General features: G+C 46.0%; 1 protein-coding gene across 1 annotated transcript; it reads left to right on the top strand.

The window, feature by feature from the left end:
- Positions 1–1,011: 1,011 nt before the first annotated feature.
- LOC142559968 (neprilysin-1-like) lies at positions 1,012–21,804 on the top strand. The gene is made up of 7 exons (XM_075671686.1): positions 1,012–1,076; positions 13,378–13,445; positions 18,151–18,281; positions 18,635–18,700; positions 19,495–19,596; positions 21,652–21,728; positions 21,801–21,804. The coding sequence occupies exons 1-7, from the start codon at positions 1,012–1,014 to the stop codon at positions 21,802–21,804; spliced, it is 513 nt and encodes a 170-aa protein (XP_075527801.1).
- Positions 21,805–22,714: the final 910 nt, after the last annotated feature.

The following is a 22,714-nucleotide window of genomic DNA, read 5'->3' on the forward strand; positions in this document are numbered from 1 at the left end:
GACGCGGAAACGAAAAAAAAGGGAAGATTGCTTGAGCCGCTAGGTAACACATGACTTCCTTTGGCAGGCTACTCTCATCGGAAGGCATGTGGACTTGCGGCTGCGTGCAGATCATCGCCTTAGGTTTATTGAAAGTTTTCTTTCACCGAGTCTCCCGGCTTAAGACTGAAACGCTGGACAAAAATGGGACATACCGTTGTATTAAGGTGTAAGCCTTTAGTGGCTCTTGAGTGCCCGGGCGCAGTCCGTGATGGACGCAGGAAAGCGGTGATCAGCGGCGAGGGGAGCAAGGAGAGGAGGCGCCATGCCAGTAGGCGTGTGGGCGCGTGGGAGAGCGCGGACATGCGTGTGGGGTTGTGCGAACATCGGCGACGAACCTCGCAGCCATATGGCTGTGATTGCATCGCATGCTCGCGGCCACGGCAGCGTCTGTTCGCAGAACAGTTCAGACAGCTGCAACAGTGGCAGTCATAGATAGGCTTTCGGATATCGCAGTTTAGCTCAGCAAAGTGCCCATAGACTTTTTGCTTACTTTCTAGGTTTAAATCAAAAACGCTCATTCCAAACTTTACAGCAGCAACAGCATCGTCATCAGCGACTTGAACACTCATTTAAACAAACCGCGATTTTTTAAGAAATGACATAAGGATACTACATGTCGAGGTCTTGTCGCTGCCAATACTGGCCGGCACCACCTATCGACGAAAGGGCATCACACCGCCGATGTACGCGGCAGCTGACTGAATGATGAAAACAGAAAATATGACTGTTTTTCAGTTCCCGCAACTTCTTAAACACAATGCACCCGCCACCATGACACAAGTTGTTTTCTATAACAGCGACGCGCAACGGCAGGACTGATATTTATTTATAATGTACTTCTTGACTATTTAAATACTTCTTAAAGGGGTTTAATTTTAGTTTTCATCGCGGAACCGCAATCGCAGGGAGCGCCATGCGTACACCGCGGCCAGCTATATACTGGAGCCGCGCTCTTCTTCCACTAGCAATATGGCCGCCGCCGGCTTCACGGACTCCCATAGATCCCGGCTGGGGCTCGATCTCCAGAACTTTAAGTATGTAACCTCCTTGCATAGAAACGACAGCAAGGTTGCTAACAGATTGTTGGCTTGGATATGTTTGGGATGAAGCCCAAGATGGCACCCTGTCTTCATACGCGCTCTTACGTTTGCGTTCGCCTCTTTGAGCAACCGGGCACAGCGCGCCAGCGTAGACGCCACTTCGCATGTTGTACCGTGCATGAGCACTGGCATCTACGCTACCCCACTGGGCACGCTGATCTGCAGGCTAGCTGAGCTATAATTCTCTTTTTTCTTGAAGGGACGCGCAACGAGCATACTGCAAAGGTGCTTGCGTTGAGCGGATGTAAGGCGAGAAACACGGTTCTAAACTGCCTAACCTCTAACCTGTGCAGTAAACCGATGTTTATAGTATTCCCCCAAACACAAGGGGAATTCATAATCACGAGTACGGCAACCGTAACCGCAAGAGTCACAATATGGTCGTAAGTTGTCGCGACAGCGCAGCTGTAGTTCACAGAGCCTGTCACTAAGGAATGCGCGGCGAGGTATGGCCGATGAATAAGTAATTGCCAAGATTGCTATTTCATAAACGTTAATTTCCAAAAACGGCAGATGCTTATACTACCGAGAAGGACGCATGCTGGGCGGTCACTCTAATCATTTCCTCGCTACGTCACATATCTACACTGAAATTAAGCTGGTTTCAGAAATTCCCGCTTATATTCTCTCGTCCTTTAACTGCGACCTCAACGCTATTTCCTTTTCTCTTTTTGTGCCTCGCTCTTGTCCCAATGTACGCTGATATGCTTCTACTGACGTTCGCTGCTCCTTTTTTTAATGAATTCATTCACTTATTTATTTAATCCTAAATGGGTCCAGAAGATAGCGTCTCTTCATCTCCATAATCATCCACTCTCTCACCAGGAATCTGTCATCGCAAAACAGTGCTGCGGTGTTGCATATGGCTGAATGTCGCATATAGAGTTTTCAGGGAATGTCCAGTAACGCGGATGCAATTTTCGGTGGGTGACGAGACAGTATATATATATATATATATATATATATATATATATATTATGATACTGAGACCGATCAAGTTGTCCAGCGCTGTTTATTCTAAAAAAAGGCAAAGCCCCTGCTCACGCGCGAGGAAGTAGAACAGGGAAGATGATGATGGCCATGTACGAACGAAAACGACAACACATGCTATGGGAGTGCCAGAACCTAATATAGGGCAATGCGAGCACAGCCTCCATCGACAGCCGCGAGCGCGAGGGCAGGCCGCGCTGCTCAGCTCGAGCCTCGAAGACCAAACTCCGGGCAGTCCAGAGGGCCGAGGAAGCCGCCGAGTGGCAAGAACTCTTGGCCCCAACCTCGGCGGATGCCCTAGATAACTAACTCGCCGGACGCGTATCGTTCCGATTCGAAATAAAGTTTTCTAGCTCGCTCACTCACTCACTCAGATTACAATGGCGGCCTGTCCGAATCCAGAGATTCTTAGCACACACTGCTGCGTCACAGATCTGACCGTCGCCGTGGCCAGTTGCTTCGCAGCTGCTGGGGACTGAGGGCCAGGTTTTATTCTTGTATTCATATATGAGGTTGTAGCCGAGTACTGCACCAGACTGGCCGATCCTGTTCTGGTGAGGGAGTGCGTTACCGATTCGGGCACACCGGGATCAGGCCACACTCCAGGCCTGCTTACGCAATTTTAGCAGCACGCGAATTTGTTTTTGAATCCGGTAGAACATTGCGCGGCACCGAGATTTGAACCACAGTCCTCTTGCACGCGAGGCGGATGCTCTACCTCTACGCCATCGCTGCACCACGCCATCGCTGCACAAAGAATACCACCGTGCTTACAATCTGAGCCGTACGGTTAAACTTGACATGAATTCTACAAAAATGGGGGAATGGATTTCATCTGGACTGTTGTGCCATCCCAAACCATGAAAAACTCCCACGAATCGCGGTCTACATACGGCGAGTTGGCATGAAAATTTAGAACGTAGCATCAAGGTGCCAAGACACCACACAATCTTGGGTGTTCATGTTCGTATTTAGGCAAATAACAGTAGCTTTTGCCATAAGAACGTAAGGCGGTTAATTTGTCTACGTACATGAAGATACTGTTGTCGTCAAATGGAGATGCTCCGATCATCGCGCAGTGCTTCTTGCAGAGAAAGCCTTCGGCATTGTATCACGAAAAGAACGCCAACTGTCAAAAATCTTTTTTCGTTCAGCTGGAGAAAATGGCCAAAAAGATCGGATTTCCGCCATGGATTCTAAACGACGCCGACTTGGAAAACCGCTTTAAATACGTAAGTAAAAGCTCAAGGTTCATATTCAAACCACTATTGCAGGAAATTCGGTCCTAATGCATTAATTTCTTTTATTCATTGCAGCTTCGACATTTCAACATCAGCGACCCACTTTTTAGAATTATATTATCATACCAAAAAAATGCTGAAATCAGGAAGCTGCTCTTACTTCGGACGCAGCCAGATAAGGATAGGTGTGTATTCATGGATGCAATCGTTGCAACGTCATTAGACACAACAATATATTACATTTCCACTTTTTAATTGCGTAATGGTGCAACTGGTGCGCCAATTGTGCACCACATCTTGTAGGGATCTTCGGACGGCTCATACCTTTGTGCGCGCTGCGTTCTCGCCGCTCCAGCGTCGAAGCAATAGACAGCACAAAGCTCGCTGCTGCAGCCGCTCTTGCTGGCACCAGCGCTTTGACAGGTAGTGTCCGCGCTCAACGAGTGTGGTATGTTCATGTTTGCTTGAGCGCGCTGACACCATGCTTGTTGATTGAGTTAGTAAGCGAATGTTTCCAAGTTTATACGCCTGATAAAACTACTGTCCTGACTTCATATAGCTGTTTAATAATTCGCTATCACAATCGATACTTTGCCGTTCGGGTGAAACTGTGATTTTTTTAACATTTGTATAAACCTTAAAGACTACTCACCTCCTTCAAGAAAGTATCATAACAAAATGTTTCGTGTTGATAGAACTTAATTATGACGTCTTTACAGCTGGTCCTTGGGCCCTGCCGTAGTAAACGCGTACTACAGCCCCTCGATGAATGAAATGGGTAAATATTACGAATTACTAAAGAAATCTTTGTACCAGAAATTGCTGTCAAGCTCTTATATTGTGTTTTTCGGCGTTGATTATCATTTTGCGCGATTATCCAATTCATGTATATTATGTAAACGGCGTACATTACTTGCCCGTGAAATTTCTGTGTTCAGTTAATTCACTCCCCTCACCGGGCCTATAGAAATCGAGCGATTTTGTGGGGCAGTACTTCTTCACGCTCTTCTACAATTCCGTTTAAATTCGTCTACTGGCAACGTAATGTATCTTCTGGAATAGCGAATGAACTTTAAGTATTGGTAAGTGATGACAATATTTAGCTGATTGGGGAGTCTGAAAAAATAAAGCTTCGACTGGCGATATTGTCGAAACTAGCCTGCAGTGTCAAGCACTCCTAGAATAAAATGACTCATAATCTGCGCTTTGGTTGATTCGGCAACAGAATGTTTCCATGAGAGCAGCAGTTAAGCATAATATCTTTTGGCGGGTTGTCTGATTTAATGTTCCGACGTCTAGGCTGTTTTAACGATGAATCAATCAACGGGAGATTCCCATTAGTGCGCGTTATTTCGATAATTTTGTTTGACTAATATCTGGTGCATTGTTACTTTCCCCACCATGGGTCTGAGGAGATCTGAGGAGAATTTATCCATCAGTGTTTCGGCAGCTATGTACAAACCATTAGAAGCAATCATTCACATGCTGTGGGGTTTTACCTCACGCAAAAGCACGCAGTAGATTTCGGACCAACCTCTAACCGAAGCTTGAGTAGCAGTATAATTCCCTACATGTTTAACACCGCCTGTGCAAGTTCCCTTGTTCATTCATTACTGTGCAACACAGTCCAACGCTCCCCATTGCTGTACAGTACTGTGCAGGAAGCGAACAAAGCACGTGGAGGCTCCAGCGCCAGTTGAACGCGCTTTAGACCAGCTTGGTTTCCTAAAAAACTGATCGAACCCAATAATCAAGCATCGAAGGCTACTGCATGCTCCATGATCTGACAACCATAGCTTCGCCAGCCTATAGAGTGCAGTAAAAGACGAACCTGCTGCCTGCTGCAACGAATAAAAACGAATGCTCCTTGCACACTGGGAACTTACGTGTTTTCACATTTGCACAGCTACTGCTTTTGCCAGCCATATTTGGATCACTACTGTTAGTATCAGTGCCAACAATTATGCGTACTACTTTTTACGCGGACTGACTTGCAAAATTTAGACCACGCAAAAAGGCCGCGTATTTCTTTTTTGCCCTAACTACAGCATAATAAAAAGCAAATCACAACATCCATTCAGTTTCCTTGAGGTGCTTCTTTGATGTTTCACATATGCATTCTCCAGAACCGTCTGAAATATTACTGCGGCTTCACGCCCACTGAGAAGCACCAGTGATCAGGCTATAATTCTGTTTACCACAGTATATGTTACGACTACTACAACTACAACGTCTTCAAAACAAAACACTAAAATATAAAAGTACCGACAACGAGCCCACTTCTTGAAGTAAGGAATTCAATAATGAACAAACATTGACTGCTTAGGCTTCTTCATATCGGCTTTAGGACGTGTATTAAAATCCTGAAACGAAAGCCCTGCAGTAGTGAAGTTATGTCAATGAAGCAGGAATGGTGGGTCAATAACTCCCTCGAAGACATCCGTGCATGAAATTGGCAATGAAATATATTGGTGTTCCAGTTATTCGTTACCCAAAAGCAACTCACTGTCAACTCGGGACGATATTAACTGCAACCGAACGTAGTTTTAGCAAAGTTCTTCGGTGGATAGATATTGGAAATAGTGTTTGTGTAAGCTTTTTGCCACGTGAATAGAAAGTGACTTCAGGAAGGCCTGCTTCATAGAGTAACGAAAAAGTTCACGGACAATTGCGACACTCCCTAGCGCTAAATTTGAGCGCAGCTCTATTTGCGTTTGCATGATGTATTAGCTGGCGCTGACAATCCGTCTCGTGCGGCACATTCCAAACGGAGCGAAGAGTGGCGCGACGGCCTCTGTAATCCGGAGATCGCGAGAGGCAGGGCGCGGATTACACATGGGGGCGATTCACAGCAGCCGCTGTAGACAGATCTCTGTTCATGCAGCGCTTTGTTTCCATATATGGTATCGGTCGACGCGCTCGCCGCATGCAGATGAACCGCGTGCTACTCTGGGGACGCGTCTCGTAGCAGTCGTCGCCCCAGCGCCCGTCTTGCGTGCCACTACGTTTTTCTTCTTACCCTTTCGCCATACTCTCCTCCTGCGCTTTCCGCCTCATGCTTTCAGTGTAACCTCCTCCTCCGCTCTGTTCCTCGCGCTCTCTTCGCTATCAGCACCTTTCAGCCCAGCTGCGCTCCGCGTTCGCTCTTTCATCTTTCGCTGTGCTCGCTTGCTAGGTTACGAGGAACGCCTAGGCACTCCGACGCTCAAGGTAGGAACGGGCCCCTAAGAGCTGTGCTCTGAAAGATAAATAGTCATTTTTTATTACCTAGGCGGACGGTGTACCTTTTTATGGAGGTATATTTCACGTCCCCGAGAAATCTAGCAGAATAGGCCGTAAATAGGTTTAGTTATCGCCTATGCACGTACGCACACACACACACACACACACACACACACACACACACACACACACACACACACACACACACACACACACACACACACACACACACACACACACACACACACACACACACACACACACACACACACACACATACAGCAGTGGCTTAGTGCGTATGACATTGCGTTGCTCAGCTCGACATCACGAGTTCAGTCCCTGCTGCAGTGGTTGAATTTTGATGAGAGTGTCATGCTGAAAGAAAGATTAAGAAAAATTAGTTTCGCCAGGAAGGCGAAGCGATTATATCGATAGCAAAGTAGGAGACGTTTGCACGAAGTCAGTTGCGGGGTTTTATCCGCTGTAGGAATTTTGGAGTTAAAGTCTGCTTAGTAACTAAACACGCAAGTTAACAAGCATTGCGTCACACGCGCCCCAACACACATGAACAGATCTCCCTTGGTGGCCGCAAGCACTTGCTCTCACATCGCTAACATTATTTAGAATGCAGGCAGAGCAGAGGGAAACGCTATGCGCTGCCACTCGCTTCACGAAGTCGCTGAAAGTTAAATTACGCGACCTCCGACATTAGGTGTGCAGAAAGACAGCAGGCATAAAGCCACCAGCCATCTCGACTCGCCCTTAGTATTTGTACCCGGCGCGGATTACCTCCAAGTTGAAGCGCGCGGGCCCTGTAAGTCCTCAGGCACGCGGACAGACATACGTAGCAACGGCGGGGCTTCAGAACAGCATGCGCGCGCTTTCCTTCCTTAGCGCACGCTGGTCCACGTGAATTCCATTGAATGCGCATCAAGTCACCATCTTCGTCAGCTCACTCTCGCATGCTTTTCCTCGCACCAGGAAGCATATGGCGCGTGGGTCCCGCATTCTTATCGCACTTGGATTTCATGCGGAAAGGCGGTGGTGGCGAAGAATACCCCAGGAACTAAAGAAAAACAGCTGGGGTTGTACGTCCAAGAACCACGATCTGACTATGAAGTGCGCCGTACGGGGGTACTCTGGAATAACTTTGACCACCTGGATTACATTGACGTGCACCAAGTGTATGGCACACGGTCGTTTTTGCATTTCGTGCCTATCGAAATGCAGCATCCGGGGCCGGGATATCATTCCGAGACCTCGTGTTTGGCAGGGCAGACTATTCTGAGCAGCGCAGACCATTCTGGGCTGACCCACCGCAGCGGGTCAGCCCAGAATTATGAGGTACGCCGTATCTGTGTGACATGGGGTGCCTCATAATTCTGCCGTCCTTTCCATGCACTGTCACCTAACCCGCGCTTACGCGCATCTTACAATCAGATTGCGGTTTTGGCACGTAAAATTCCATAATTTCATTTTTACCACTCGTGCGCGTTTATTGAATAAACGAAAATGAGTTTGCGTTAGAATAAATGAATAAATGGACCAAAATGTGTGTCTGTAGCATAAATGTAAGCGAGTTATAAAAGGATGTGATTACTATTTCCCTCTGAGGTGACGAATACTTTTGCATTCATTCATAAATCAGTTCTTCAACTTTGAATATTCGGAAGTTGTACTCATGAAAAGCTTCTTTGTCGTCTTTTCTTTTTTGGCACAGCATTTGCCCAGTGCCTGAGGTACAAATAAGATATATCATTTATCGCTACTTTAACATCAGCCCTTTCTTCCAGTATTTCCGGCTGGAATACTGCGAGACTCATTCTACCAGCACGGACTGCCAGCGTATGTAGAGCCTTTTCTCACTGTCTTAGTAATCGTAGACATAAAAAAGCCCTCTAACCCAGTCAACACTAAAACGGTAGTGTTTGTTCAGTTGAAATTTTGAGGTGGGGTGCTTCACCTAGAGCATTTTGTTACACAAAACACGCCTTCCATTTTCTACATCTAAAGCCAGTGCGAATGAGTAGAGGCGAAATATTTTCCGGAATCACGAACGAAATTACCTTGGCATCTTTTACTGAACACTGTCATATGTTGGGACGATTCAACGCACATGTCGACCTTCACGTGAAGTGAAGCTTTAGCGACGATTCCATTACGTTCACACACAACTAAATCCGAAGCGCAAAATGTACAAGCTGTTTACTTTCACGCTAACCAACTTCTTTTGTAAAGCAATGCTCATGTACGACAACATCAAATTCATTATGCACTGCACCATTCACAAGCTATGCCCCGTACAAACGCCGCTACATGCGAATGAATTGCCAGATGACAGCGCAGGGGTCTGACGTTTACGATGGGGATGCACGATGATTGTCTGGAGAAGAATAGAAATGTGAGGTTGATGCAGAGAATGTAAGACCCATATAAAAGCACGCAGGCGTTATATAGCCCCTGCATCGCAGTCACAGGTACTTACCCTGGGAGATTGGCTAAGAATTCTCACGTACCCAGTCGCACCTGCCGAATGGTCTATCCATGCTGCAGGTTATATGCAGGATGTACCAAGTATCATGCATAAAAGTTCTAAACTATGTAAATGTCACGTAGCTAGACATGGCAATCTTGTTTGCCGTCGCTTGGAGATACTAAGTTTTTTGACAATCCGCCTAATTAGTCTTAATTAAATCATTAGCTTTTCAAATATTATATATAGATGAAAATTGTCTATGAGAAAATTGCAGAGCAAAATGAAAAACTGCCGATACAGCTTTCTGTTGCGCAATACATCCTACATAAAAGCGTTTTTCCATGCTTGAAAGAGTCCGCGAAAACACGCACTATTACCGCGCAGCTGGCCACTCGATGCACTTTGGCTCAACTTTGTCATTACTTGAGCAACAGAAAGCTGTATCAGAATACAGAGCGTCTGCTCTCTGTTCCGCAGCTTAGTTGGGGTTAAAGGGAGATGCGCAGGCCTCTGCGTTTAAAGCGATCTGCGATGGGGACCCAGTGCAGAGAGGGCTGATAGCTTCGTGAGCGCTGTGTTCTCGCCGCTTAGCGCGTGTTGAAGCGAGAGGCAGGCACGAAGGTGAATTCGCTGGCTGCTGCGGGTCCTATCTTGAAAGCGATCTTCTTACGTGACGGACGCACGGAGGGACGGAAGAGCGGACGCACGGTTTTCCTCGTTGGGTAAGCATAGAAAGGCTTACTCATTAAAAAACTTAACCGACGATTACGATGCTCGTTAATGCGAGCTTCGAGCGCAACTCATCACGTGTTTTAATTCCAGTGATTGCGTCGCGCATTGTTCAGAAGGAAAGCACGAAGACAGGAATGCGCGCCAGCGCTCTTTTCAGTCCGCCTCTATCGTCGCCCTTCCTTTTAATGCGACAGCGTTAAGGAGCTCGTGTAGTAGAAAAGCTGGAGTCGTCGGCGTCGTTAGCCGTGAGCCAAAAATGGCGGAAGGCATTCATAAACAAAAATAACATACAACGTGGGCTGGGAGGGAATCGAACCAGGGTCTTTCGAATGTGAGACGGAGACGCTACCACTCAGCCATGAGTTCTTTTTTTTTTCATTGTATTTTTTACAGTAGCAACAAACCGACGTTCACCAGTTGTGCGTCAGACAATGGAGAGCACAATGAAAGTCACACAGAGGAAAGTCATGGTTCATACTGTCGGTAGAAATGTTGGTTTCACTTTAGAAGGGTGGTAAGGACAGGCACCTCACCAAAATGGGTACCAGTCGGGTTGTGTATTGAGTCCATCATAAACCTGCTTTAGGTGTATTGTCATTTGGATGAAATTTGCCCTTGTAGGTATAACCGTTTGGGCGTTTCAGTCCATCATTCGCGTTTTCCTCAAACTGTGCATTCCAATGAGAAAAAACATATCAAAAGGTCCACTGTTATCAGAGGTCGGCAGCAGGTATCGCACAGTATGAGCGTTAATCTCAACGTCTTTTCTTAAAGTCCGTTGGAGGACATCTCAAAATAGTATGGCGTCGGTGCAGCTAATAAAACAATGTTCAATCGTCTCCGGCACGTCACAAAGGCGACAGTTAACAGAAGAGACAAAGATACCCTTTTTCTGTAGCCATGTTTTTACCGGTATGGTTTCACTATGAAGTTTATAAAAGAATGTTTTGCAGCATGGGGATATATACATTTTACGAACCCGATTTAGTACCTCGTGACCTGGCCATTGAATGTATAGGGATCGGTAAAATGGAGGCGGAAATAGCATGGACAATAAATCTTTGTATAACGTTTTACGCGACACAGAGCACAAGTGTTCAGTGGAAAACCGAACTGTCATGAAACGAACCGCGAAGGAAACTTCTTGCATGAACCCCCACAAGGATAAACGCGAAGAAAATTTGGAAGAAACAATTAAATCAGGTAACGCATTAACAAGTGTGGCTTGCATGATGACCGAATTATAGGATGCGATGTATCGCGAAAAAAGAAGAAACGAGACACTGGTTGCTGCACATAAAGATATACTAAACCCAGCCCACCTTCACTAACGGGCCTGAAAATATTGTCTCACCTCATGGGCTGAAAAGTTGAAGACCTTACGAAGGTTGCAAAGATTCGGTGAAAGCGTTGGATGTAGAGCCGGGCACAATGAATAACTTGCAATACGTAGGTAATTTTTGTTGCCAAGAACTTATTGGAGGCCTCAGCTTTCCCAAAAATAGAAAGTCGGTGTGGAACGCATGTCTCGGCGCAGCTTTGCAGGGCCGAAACCCGTTCTTTCCAATAGTGTGCGCTTAATTTATATGCGTCTAGCGGCACGCCAAGATACTTTGGCGGGACACCGGTCCACTTAACGCCTGCAAGCTGTTCTAACTGTTCTGGTGTATAGCACCATGAGCCAAACCACAAGCCCAAGCTTTTTGCGGAGTTCATTCGTGCTGCTGATACGCTGCCAAAATCCTCTATTGTTGATACTACCTTTTCAACACTGGACTTATCCGTGCAGAAGAACGCTAAATCATCTGGATAAGCTAAGATTTTTAGTTCACTACCCCGTATATTGATGCCATGGATATAACTCGACTGAATTACGCTTAAGCATAGCGGTTCCAGATAAAGGGTGAATAGTAATGGGGACATCGGGCATCCTTGTTTTACTGAAGAGCATATGGAAACAGGTTTAGAGAGTTGGCCATTAATAACTAAACGAGTAGTACAACACGCATAGCAAAGCTTAACGCCTTTAAGCACAACGGAGCCAACATTGGCATGCTCCAGAAGAGAAAATAAATAGGAGTGACTGACACAATCAAAAGCTTTAGCAAGATCTACCTGGAGTATTGCAAGCTGCTCAGTGGAACCGTAACAGTATTGAAGAAGTGTACGGGCGATATGTATGTTAGTTTGAATGGATCGACCCGTAATTCCACACGTCTGATGGGAACCAATGAGAATTGATAACGCGATTGCAATCTATTCGATAAAACTTTTGCAAAGATTTTATAATCCATGTTTGACAATGTGATTGGTCGGTAGCTTTCAACAGAACGCAGTTTCTCCTTATCAGAACTTTTGGGAATTAAAACTGTGTGGGTTTTGCAAAAAGATTGCCGAAGGGCGTCTATATCTAAACTTGTAATAAAAACGTCCAAGAATATGGGACTGATAATTGATTTGAAAGCTTTGTAAAATTCACAGGAAAGTCCATCAGGGCCAAGTGTTTTCGACAGAGGCAGCTGATCAATAGCTAGCTCAGTTTCTTGTATCGTAAGGGTATCACTAATGAATGCACAGTCATCATGTAAAGGTTTTAAAAGAGACACAAAACTCTCTAAGACTTTTGCATCGTGATCATCGGGCCGGGCACTAAACAAAACACTGTAGTAAGTTTAGAACTTAGAAATTATGCCATTCGTATTTGTTAGAAGAGTACCTTCGGAGTATATTTCCGGAATTACTTTGGAAACAGCATGACGTCACTCGTCAAGTAAAGCTTGACGTGTTGGCTTCTCAGACTGCAGAGCACGCCTATTTAGAAATCGAACTCGCGCACCTTCGTAACGCAGTGCATCATACTTCTTTAAGTCACATTTAAAATTTTATATGTGTACAATGTAAGTGCCTGGCATTTCGCATTCCATCTCATAAAGGTTGTGTAGGCTCTTAAGAAGCACTGTTTCTTCATTCTTTCTATAGAATGCTTTCGGCGATCCAATTTCTATAGCCACTGTACGAACCTCTTGTTTAAAGTGTTCCCAAGCTGCAAATAACGGCAAGTCAGTAGAAAGAGAATTTTTTAGGGCCATGCGCACGCGATTAATAAATTACTGATCATTTAGGAGCTCAGAGTTAAGCTTCCAGAGTGCCCACTGTGGTCGGAAATCGGTTACAGATTTCTCACCAATCTTTGCAATAACCATGCAATGATCAGAGGACGAAACTGGGATAGTAATACAGGACAGTGCTCGGGAGAGGAGTGATAAAGAAACATAAATGCGATCAAGGAGGGCGTACATTACCTTGGTTCCGTTCAATGACATGACATCTGTATAATTTTTGATATTTTGGCACAAGTTGCGTGTAATAGCAGTATATGAAGCGTTTGCAAGTTGCAGAGTCAGCAGCATTAGCTCAGTCCGGGATTGTTGGCTTATGTTCATGTCAAAAATAGAAAACCTCTCCAAAACTTCCAGTCTTGAGACAATGTTTTCCAATTTCATTACATCATCACGCCTGTCAGCGCGCCTCCAATTTGCTGTTGGTGTAATTTTTAATCGAAATTTGTTGCCAGGTCTGTCAACTATGGAGCGATTGGCACCATCATCGGGCACGAAATGATTCATGGCTTTGACAAAACAGGTAAATTTTGACATTGCCACGAGAGACATGAGAAAGGTGAGATGCAGAAAGGCTAATAAGCACAGACAATATTGTTTGCTACTATACAATGGAAAATATGGGACGAAGGACTTTGCTTTGATAACGGTGTTTCAAAAAAACAAGCTAGCTCCAATTATGAGGAATCGTCTCTGTGCACTCTACATATCATATACAAATGGAACGTGTTCAAAAGTCTCCTAGCGACCACACTTTTCACGGAAGGCAGTGTCCGTCATTCCGATGCGAAATGCAAACGACGCCGTAAAAGCGTATTTCATGAGGCCATTCGCGATTTAATTGAGATGGTTGCCTTTCGGAGTCGAGTGTTTAAATGAATTTTTAATTATCTGCTTATGAGATTGGTTATAGGGTGTACCGTCGATCGCCTAACCGCACGACATAATACCGGTCAGGGTGTTCCTGAAGGCGGAAAACCAAGAGCACCATATTCAGCCTCACACTCATTGGCATCGTTGAGCGTCTGCCAACTGGAACCAATGTATAAAAGTACGCAGGCGACATACCTGTTTGCCCTTCAGTCATGATACATTGTTAGATATGTCCAAGACTCTGAAAAGCTGCTACACTGACAGCAGTGTACTTCCGTAACCAAGGCTCCGCAATCTCATCAGACGAATGTGCTCTAGTGGCGTTCACTCGCAAAGCAAGGACACCCTACGCCATCTTTATTAACGGTCAATTGAATTTCTATACCAAGACTGTTCCATTTATTGGCAGAATCATTGTAGAGTCTACCATGGAGCCTGCGCATGACCTATACTTGAGGCAGCACCGGGCAGCATTTTCCCTGTTGTTCAAGTTTAGTAACAACTGAGGCGACGCAAATACAAGCTCTGTGGGAATTATAGAAAGACATCATTCTGGGCTCTCTGAAATACAGCTTGCCCATGCTGACCAACAATTGCAGCACAAATTCCCGTGCTCTACAGGCGAGTCAAAATCGGGGTCGCATATATTGTCTTGGTTAAGCAAAATGCCCGTCAGCTATGGCCTCTATTGTATTCGCACGGGACCAAGAAATACAAGCGCACATTGTGGTGGTTGTACTCAGAGAACAGATTGCGCACCTCGCCCGAGTCCATTACCACAGCTGGCCACACTACCTTCAGAAAGTCCGCAGGCATGATTTTGGGATACCATCCCTAATCACAACCTTCCATAAGGCTTAACCTCCCAACTAAGTCATTGATTTCCCCTTGTTTGGCTTGACGTGCAGAGCGCTTCATTGTACTAGAGGATCAGTAAAAATAAGGGAGCTGTCTTCTCCCGCTCCTAAACAACTGTCTGTGCTGTTATCGCTCTAGAGGTATGCTGAGCATGTACATACTTATACTGATGATTCACAAGGTATCCAGTGTTGGTACAGAACCATACTTTGCCCAGCGAGATCCACCACCATAAGTTTCAAAACGTGCCAAACTATGACGTCGACGGCTGCGCAAGTTGAAGCTCTTTGCGGTGCTCATCTTCCCCTCTGCTAAAAACCTCAACGATGTTCAGCATTCTGCTACTCGAAGGCACCACTGCAGTATTTTCACGAGCCCTGTGGAGCGGATCACAGAAGCAACTTGTATTCAAGATTATAAAACTAATGTATGCATTGACAGAGAAAGGGCACCGCATGACATTTCAGGCGTCTACAAGTGAATGCGGTGTCTTAAGTAACGAGCACGCCGATAACGCTGCTTTGTCAGCTCATTAAGGCCTCAAATAGAAGCTGATACCGTTACCAAGGTAAGATTCCGCTAGAAATTTTCGAGTACTCGCACGAGATATCACGTGTTCCACGTGGAACACACCCAAGTTTCCTAAACAACCAGCTGCACTACCCGAACCCTTCGCGCCACCTTTGCATACCAACCAGAGCCTTATGACACGATGCAAACGTGCTTTTAATGGGAAGCATCTTACAGTGAAATTCCGAGGCGCCTGTTTGTGCGGCAGGAGTCGGCGTTGACGTTCCTTCTAACCGAGCGAACGAGCACAACGAAAAATGACAGAGCGTACGCGTAGCGCAGCATGTGACGAAGGACGGTGATAGCGAAGAGAGCGAAAGGAAGGAAGCGGAGGAGAAGGGTATAGCGAAAACGTGAGAGAGAGAAAAAATTACCGACAATTACGTTACTTCCTAATGCGAAATTTGAGCGCAGCAAATAAGCTGTTTCACCTTTTCGATAGATTGAGGCAAAGAAATCGAGCAACACATGTATGCGCTATCACAGAATTTTTTTTATTTTTCACACGTATTCCTTTAACAAAGACTCCACTAGGAAAGCTTCTGCTTCGGCGGCACGCACCTCTGGATTCTGACGGCGACGGCGCTGGGCCTCTGCTCTGGCAGCTCGTTTAGCAGCAGCAGCAGCAGCAGCAGCAGACGGAGGACTTCCATCGGTCGTCTCGCTCATGGCTCAGAAAGAACTGGCAGATAATTTCGCAGTGGCGAACGGCAGCGGCAATTTCGGTTCGGGCGGTGCACATATACAGATCCGCCGCCACCGATCTGGTTCTCTGATTGCCACCGCACAGGGCGAACGGCAGCGGCAATTTCGGCTCGGGCGGTGCACATATACAGATCCGCCGCCACCGATCTGGCTCTCTGATTGCCACCGCACAGGGGTTGCATTGGAGGAGGAGCGAAGAAAGGAATTAAGTTCGAGCCGGCGCTTTGACAACCGGAGACTCGCAGGAAGAGGGGGGAGGGGGGTGGCGTGTACACCCAGCGGCAAACGATGGGGGCAGAAGCGCGCGCAGCAAGCGGACAACACGATAAAGGGAGGAGGGAAGAGATAGCAGCGACTGACTGATGCCGCTGACGCCGATAGTGAGTCAACCCCAGCTGCGGAGTTGGTTTCAGGGACAACGCCGCCGATGCCGACACAAACAATATGATACCCTCGCTTCCGCAGCACTAAGAACCAGGTCTAGCCGTGGGAAGGTGGTCACGTATTCGTCGACGTGCCGGGGCCTACGTGAAATAACCGGCGCGTCGGCAACTGAAGAGCACCCTATCCGCCACACAAGAACAGGGGGGGGGGGGACCCTTTCCTCCTCTTTCTGCATGGCGGCGACGGTGTTCTATGCAGTCACGTTATCTTGACTCTCTAGCGGCGTCAGCGGCATCCAGCGGTATCAGTCGGTCGCTGCTAGCGCTGGGGGGATGAAAGGGGGGCGGAGCTGGTTACGAGGCCGACGACAACGCCGACGACGACGCGAAACCCAGGAACGGACGCCAAAGAGCTGCGCTCTAAAATGCACTTTATTTGCACCTGTCAGAAAGTATGGGTAATCGGGGTGAGACGCAGCTATCCCTTTCACTGTCTACCTCCCCCCTAGACGTCGGCCAGGATCAGTTGGTTTCCTGCGGCGGCCTGGACTTGACCGATGACTTCTTTTTGGCCTTGTTCTTCCTGGCTACGGAACGAGGATTCCCATAGTTCTTTGTTCCCATGTAGACCATTTAGCGTTGGGCATGCCCAGAGCACATGATTTAGTGTCGCTATGACTTCGCAGTTTCTGCATTTGGAAGAGTGCACCCCAGGGTGGCATTTGTGTAAGATATACGGGTTTGGGAAGGTATGCAAACCCGCTCTCTGAGGTGCACATCTGCAGTTTCCGCCAGGTTCCTTCTTCCTTGTTTGTAGCGTAGTACCGCGCAAGACTGCTCTGCGGCGACGATGGCTAGGAGATAGCGACATAGTAGAGCGATGGCTGCTCACCCATGATGCCACCGATACCATATATGGAAACAAAGCACTGCATGAGTGGAGGTCGGTCTGCAGCGGTTGCTTTGAAGTGCGCCCACGCGTCACCCATGCGCTCGCTGCCTCTCGCGATCTGGCGATTAGCGCGGCAGTGGTAATCGAGACAGACTGTCCGCGCTAGCCATACCGTGATATGAAAACACGTGTAGAGCTGCGCTGACATTTCGCATTATATATAGGGATTTTCACAATCGTCGCTAATTTTTTTTTTCTTTTGAGCGCAGTCACATTGTTCTGAGCAAGCAGTCGGGCGGGTGGTCGTGGTACCTCATGGTTCTCGTGGGCCGATCCTGGTGTCATTGCTGTCTAAAATTTTTTGCCGCTCGGGCCGCTGCGTATGTTCAGTCGGCATATGCCATTAGGTATGTGCGGGTATGTGCCATTGTGTATGTGCTACTGGGCTTATGCCACTGGTAGCTGTCCCTAGATGCATGCTACTGAGTATGTGCCTCAGCAGGTCATTGGTTATGGGCATCTGGATAAGTACCGCTGGATATTTGCTCATAGGAATCTAGCCTCTTCATAATGCCTCGTATCACGTAAATGTGAACTCCGCTTGAGTCTACCAAAAATATTAGAGCACTGATTAAAATTGCTGGTATAGCGATACTGCCTCCAGTGTTTCTAGAAGATCACATTTCAACTGGCATAAAAAATTATGCAGATCCAACTAACACTGGAATATGGTAAAGCGAATCTTCAGGGAAGCTTGTGATTACATTATGTACAACTAATGCTGGTACATACAATTGAGCTCATTTTTTCATGTGCAGTGGGTAACCTAATGGAATGTTTATGTTTATCCATCAAAAGCTACTGCACTGTTTTAGGAGTCCTTATGTTGAGAATTTAAAAATATCAAGATTTGCTTCCCATACTGTCATTGCCATACGTTTTTGCAGGTAAAAACTTTGATGAGGACGGGCGGATGAAATACTGGTGGACCTATGAGGCTGAAGATATGTTTTTCAAGAAATCAATGTGCTTCATAAAGCAGTACAGCTCCGTCTTCAGTGAATTGGCTAACACAACGGTGGGTATATACTAAAGACAGGTTCATGTGACTTAGCATGAACTTTAAGGGCGCAAATGCCTGACTACTTTTTTCAACAACGTACTCTAGAAGACTGTATCGCTTCGCTAAATTCCTGAACACCTGTCGGTGTTATGTGGAAGTTTGGGAAATATGTTTCCAGGATTATTTCTCGCACTGGGACCTCTAAGGAATGATCTTTTTGGTACGAATAGTGAGTCGAAGGCCATTACTAATAACGTATTTACGCTTATTCTAAACCTGCCACATAATGCCACAGTGTAGCCGGATAGAATCAGTTCTTTAGGAATGTTTTTCTAACCTATAAACCTGTACTTGTGGTTCACTTCCAGCTGAACGGTAGGAATACATTGGGTGAAAATATTGCGGACAACGGGGGACTTCGAATGGCATTCAGGGTAAGTAATCAAGGGTACGTACCCTTCAATAATTCCAACCCAGAAACAAACATCACACGAACCGACAAATACAGGCTGTCATATTAAGTGCGAATGTCGGAAACGGTCGTTGTCTTACAAGTAGGTTTTATAAAACATTGCTGTAGCTAAAAAGTTGAAGGGATGTGTGCTTCTCACACGGCCACTTTTCACAAAGCTCGTGGAAACCTGCGCCTAATTAAGAGTGCAGTGACGTTGAACCTTTTACAAATGGCTAACGAAGACCATTCCATCTGTTCACATGTTGGGTGCAGTGGCATCTGAAGTGCCATCACTATTCATCATTATAATGCTGACAGTCTTCCGCAAATGTTTACCTATCCCGCCATGAGACTAGAGGGATGAAGGAACTGTTTCGCTACCTTTTTCTTGTTTAGTAGGTCAAGAAACGCTTCATCTGTTCACAATTAAGATATGACGGCAAACACTGAAATGGCTCATGAACATATTTATCCGTATAACGTGTGTGAAAGTTACGACATATATTACCTGGCAGCGCAGTTGCAATTACACCGCAATGAAAGGAAAGCCGCGGAAAGTAAAGAAAAGCCGTCTACCGTGAGAAACATTCAGGTTAGATGAAGAGATAAGGAAATTAGGAAGAATGAGTTAGCTGGACGAAGGTCTAAGGGAACCGCAAACCTTTGGGAGAGGATTTTGTGCTTCCTTGAGGGAAAAGAGGGCTGATGATCATGATGGAAACGCCTACGATAGTTCCATGGAAAGCGGCTATGCTTTTTCTTTTTCTTTTTCAGACACTTGACCAGCAACTAAAGGCTTTCGATACGCCAGACGTGCGCCTTCCGGGACTGGAACAGTACTCATCAAAGCACCTGTTTTTCATTTCCAATGCATTCGTAAGCTTCCCTGTTTCATCTCTGGTTAACGAGGTAACTAAATTGATGAGCGTGATAAAGAAACGGAACAATGGTACACACACCATCAAAATGACCGGCGCAATTAGAGGAAACAGTTTAGTCGCTCTTCACCAGCCGTGGTAGCTCCGGTGCGAAGGCGTCTGTGCTCGCTCGTGCACTTATTGTTAGTTGCACGCTAGAGAACCCAAGGTGGGAAAAATTGTTCCTGAATTGTCCACTACGGTGTCTTCTATAACCCGTTATGTAGTTTCCCGACGAGAAATCTATTTTTGAAAGTTACTTTACACAGCCGTGACGCTGCCAACAACAGATACCCTGGCATTCCATCTACGCACTCTTTATTTTATTTCATTACGCGGAGCATGGAAGGACGGGTTCTTGGCCGCAAAAATGCGCTTCGACCAGCGAAGGGATACGCTGTCGCCTCTGTACTCTCTACCACTTTTTATGATATCAACGAACATTTTCTTGCTTCAGTAGAACCAGGTTGGGCTTATGTAGTACATATGCTCTCATGAGAGACGCTCCCTAATTATATTAGGAGTGGCGTCCTAGTATCTCGCGTGGGCTATGCATCTCTAGGCACTATTAGCGCGGAGAAGACTTGCTTGGGGAAATAAGGCCATCCCGGTAATCTCTGAGAGAATTTCTACGGGATCGCAAATAGCGGATGCACATGCACTTTGGTGAGCCTACCTATTGGGTGAGTGCACGATTTGAAGATGAGACAACGCATCCAGCCATAGAACGGAAGATGCCAGGCGCAAATTAAGAGATCAAAGCGTGACACTACGTCGTGATGACGCGAGAGAATTTGCAGCAATAAAAACTTGGAGTACGCATCAGCTTCGCCTTTGGAAGTGTAACGCCATTAAATTCCAAGGCCCTTGACTACGTCGCACATTTCCCGGCAACTAAAGCCTATGTAACCGCAATACTCATCGGAAAACGCTGGCGGCGAAGGCTACGCGCGAAGGCGAGCATTCTGGTAGAAGCGCGGTCTCTTCCATGGGCCGATCCCGGTGGTTGCACGTAATTTGAACCTGTCCTGCGCCCATTCAGAAGTGGGCAGTGTTTGTTCGAATGCCTCGACTGTATCGCAAAACTTATGTGTTACCGCCTCATCGCGTCTTCCGCGGCACTCTCCTTCTTTTGCAAAGTGGCAATGCTACATTCTGGTTCTTGTCGCTGGAAAAGTGTAGCACGGAGCCTTTTGTGGCGCCTTAACTATTTTTTTGTAAAACTAATTGCAGGAGATTTTTGAAGCAAAGTAAAAGTGGCTAACACTAAAATACATCCGTTAGCCAACTGAACTCGGTTGCTGCCTCCTAAAGCGGACACATTACAGCTTTCCTTTGTTTTGCCGCGGCCATGCGCTTTCGATCGTAGCTTATGTGCAGCTAAATGTGAAAAAAAAAATGCGAACAGAAGTCCTTTTTCTTTGACGCAAACGAATACAGTTAGGATGCAGACGCTATCCTTCAGAAATAAAATTTCTAGAAGAACTTATCTACGATGACTATGCGAGTATGCGAATAGGAATATTTCGAGATGAATATAATTTATTGTATACTAAATGAGCTACAGCCGCATAGTCCTGGCGTGGCCTCCAAGATGCGCACCGAGACGGTGTGTTCGAATATTGCGAAATAATCGCTCTCACCTGGCGGCCATTTGTGGCGCAGCACCCCCGCTTCACCCGCGACGCCGGGCAGTTTGACGAGGGTATGAGTTTCTCAGCAATAGAATGTTGTTTTCATTGAAGAGCACCTTCTGCGAGCGTAGGCAAAATTTTTTAGGCTGCACTATCTTCGCGATAATATCACATTTTTTAGACCACAGGCTATACGTTCACGATCAACCCATATTTTAAGACTGCGTGCTATCCTCGGAATCGGCCACGTACTTTTGGATACACGGTTATACAGCCCGAAAGACGATATTGCCTCACACAATGCCAAGAATGCTATTCGCATCGAAACCAAATTTTCAGTGCCTTTTGAATAAAACGCAAACGCTATGTTCGCCTCGCAGGTATGGTGTGGCAGCTCACGTCCCGGGGCTCTGCGTCTGCAAATAGAATACGACCCCCACAGCCCTCGCCGAGAAAGGTGCCTCTTATTCTTGCTCCATTTTTTGTACTGTTTAAGTAAATGTGCTGCCAGTGAGTTTCTTTGGAATAGGTAAGTGCGGTCTTGGACATTTTTTGTTAACGCATGTGTATCGTTTACTCTCCTCGCAATAAAAAGAAAATGCTGACTCTGAAAAATGGTGAAACTATTGCAGTTTAACTTGACATTTCTTTCGCGCTGCTTACAGTTGTCTCGGCGATTTTTTTTTTAATCCGTAGAGATGTCTCGGGCACGAAACCCGGCAAACTGACGAATATAATCATGGCCCTAGAAGCACTGACACCAACCCGCCCATAGGGATGGTCCAAGAATTAGTGCAATTTCAGAAATGGGCTAGAGGAATGAACTGAGAAATCTGTAACTCCGATAAATAGGTGAAAGCGAGTACAATATCAGGATCTTTCTTTGAACAGTCATTCTGAGATTCCCTAAAAATAGAAATGATAAGATAAATGAAGATCTAAATAAGGAGTCTCACACTCTAAATAAGGAGTCTAAATAAGGCGATTAAGGAGTCTCCCACTACAAAGAGAACGATTTTACCTGTACAAGTAAATTACTCATCTATAAAATCAGTGAAGTAACTGTTAACATGAGGGGGTTTGGCAGACTCAAGAAGGTGCAAAAACCAAAAGACATGTAAGGTCACGACACTGCCTCGATGTTCCTCAACCAGCATGCCGTGACGTCATGGATCTGTAAGGCGTCTTTTAGGGCCTAGTTAATTAATTATTGGTGAAAATGGAATTCTCATTGTATTCTAAAGGAGCCAAGGACTGGACATAGCAGGTTTCGAAAAATTTCGCTCAGCCAAGGTGGGTAATATACAAAAGAAACGAAATACTATGGAACCCGTAATGTCAGACTGATATACCAGCGCGGGAATTCGGCGCTGAAATGAAACAATAACAAGAATGGAACTTCCACCTAAATTTTTTTTGTATAATCAGCGTATATTATCCCAA

This window comes from Dermacentor variabilis, chromosome 10, assembly GCF_050947875.1.
Source record: "Dermacentor variabilis isolate Ectoservices chromosome 10, ASM5094787v1, whole genome shotgun sequence".
Taxonomy (NCBI): domain Eukaryota; kingdom Metazoa; phylum Arthropoda; class Arachnida; order Ixodida; family Ixodidae; genus Dermacentor; species Dermacentor variabilis.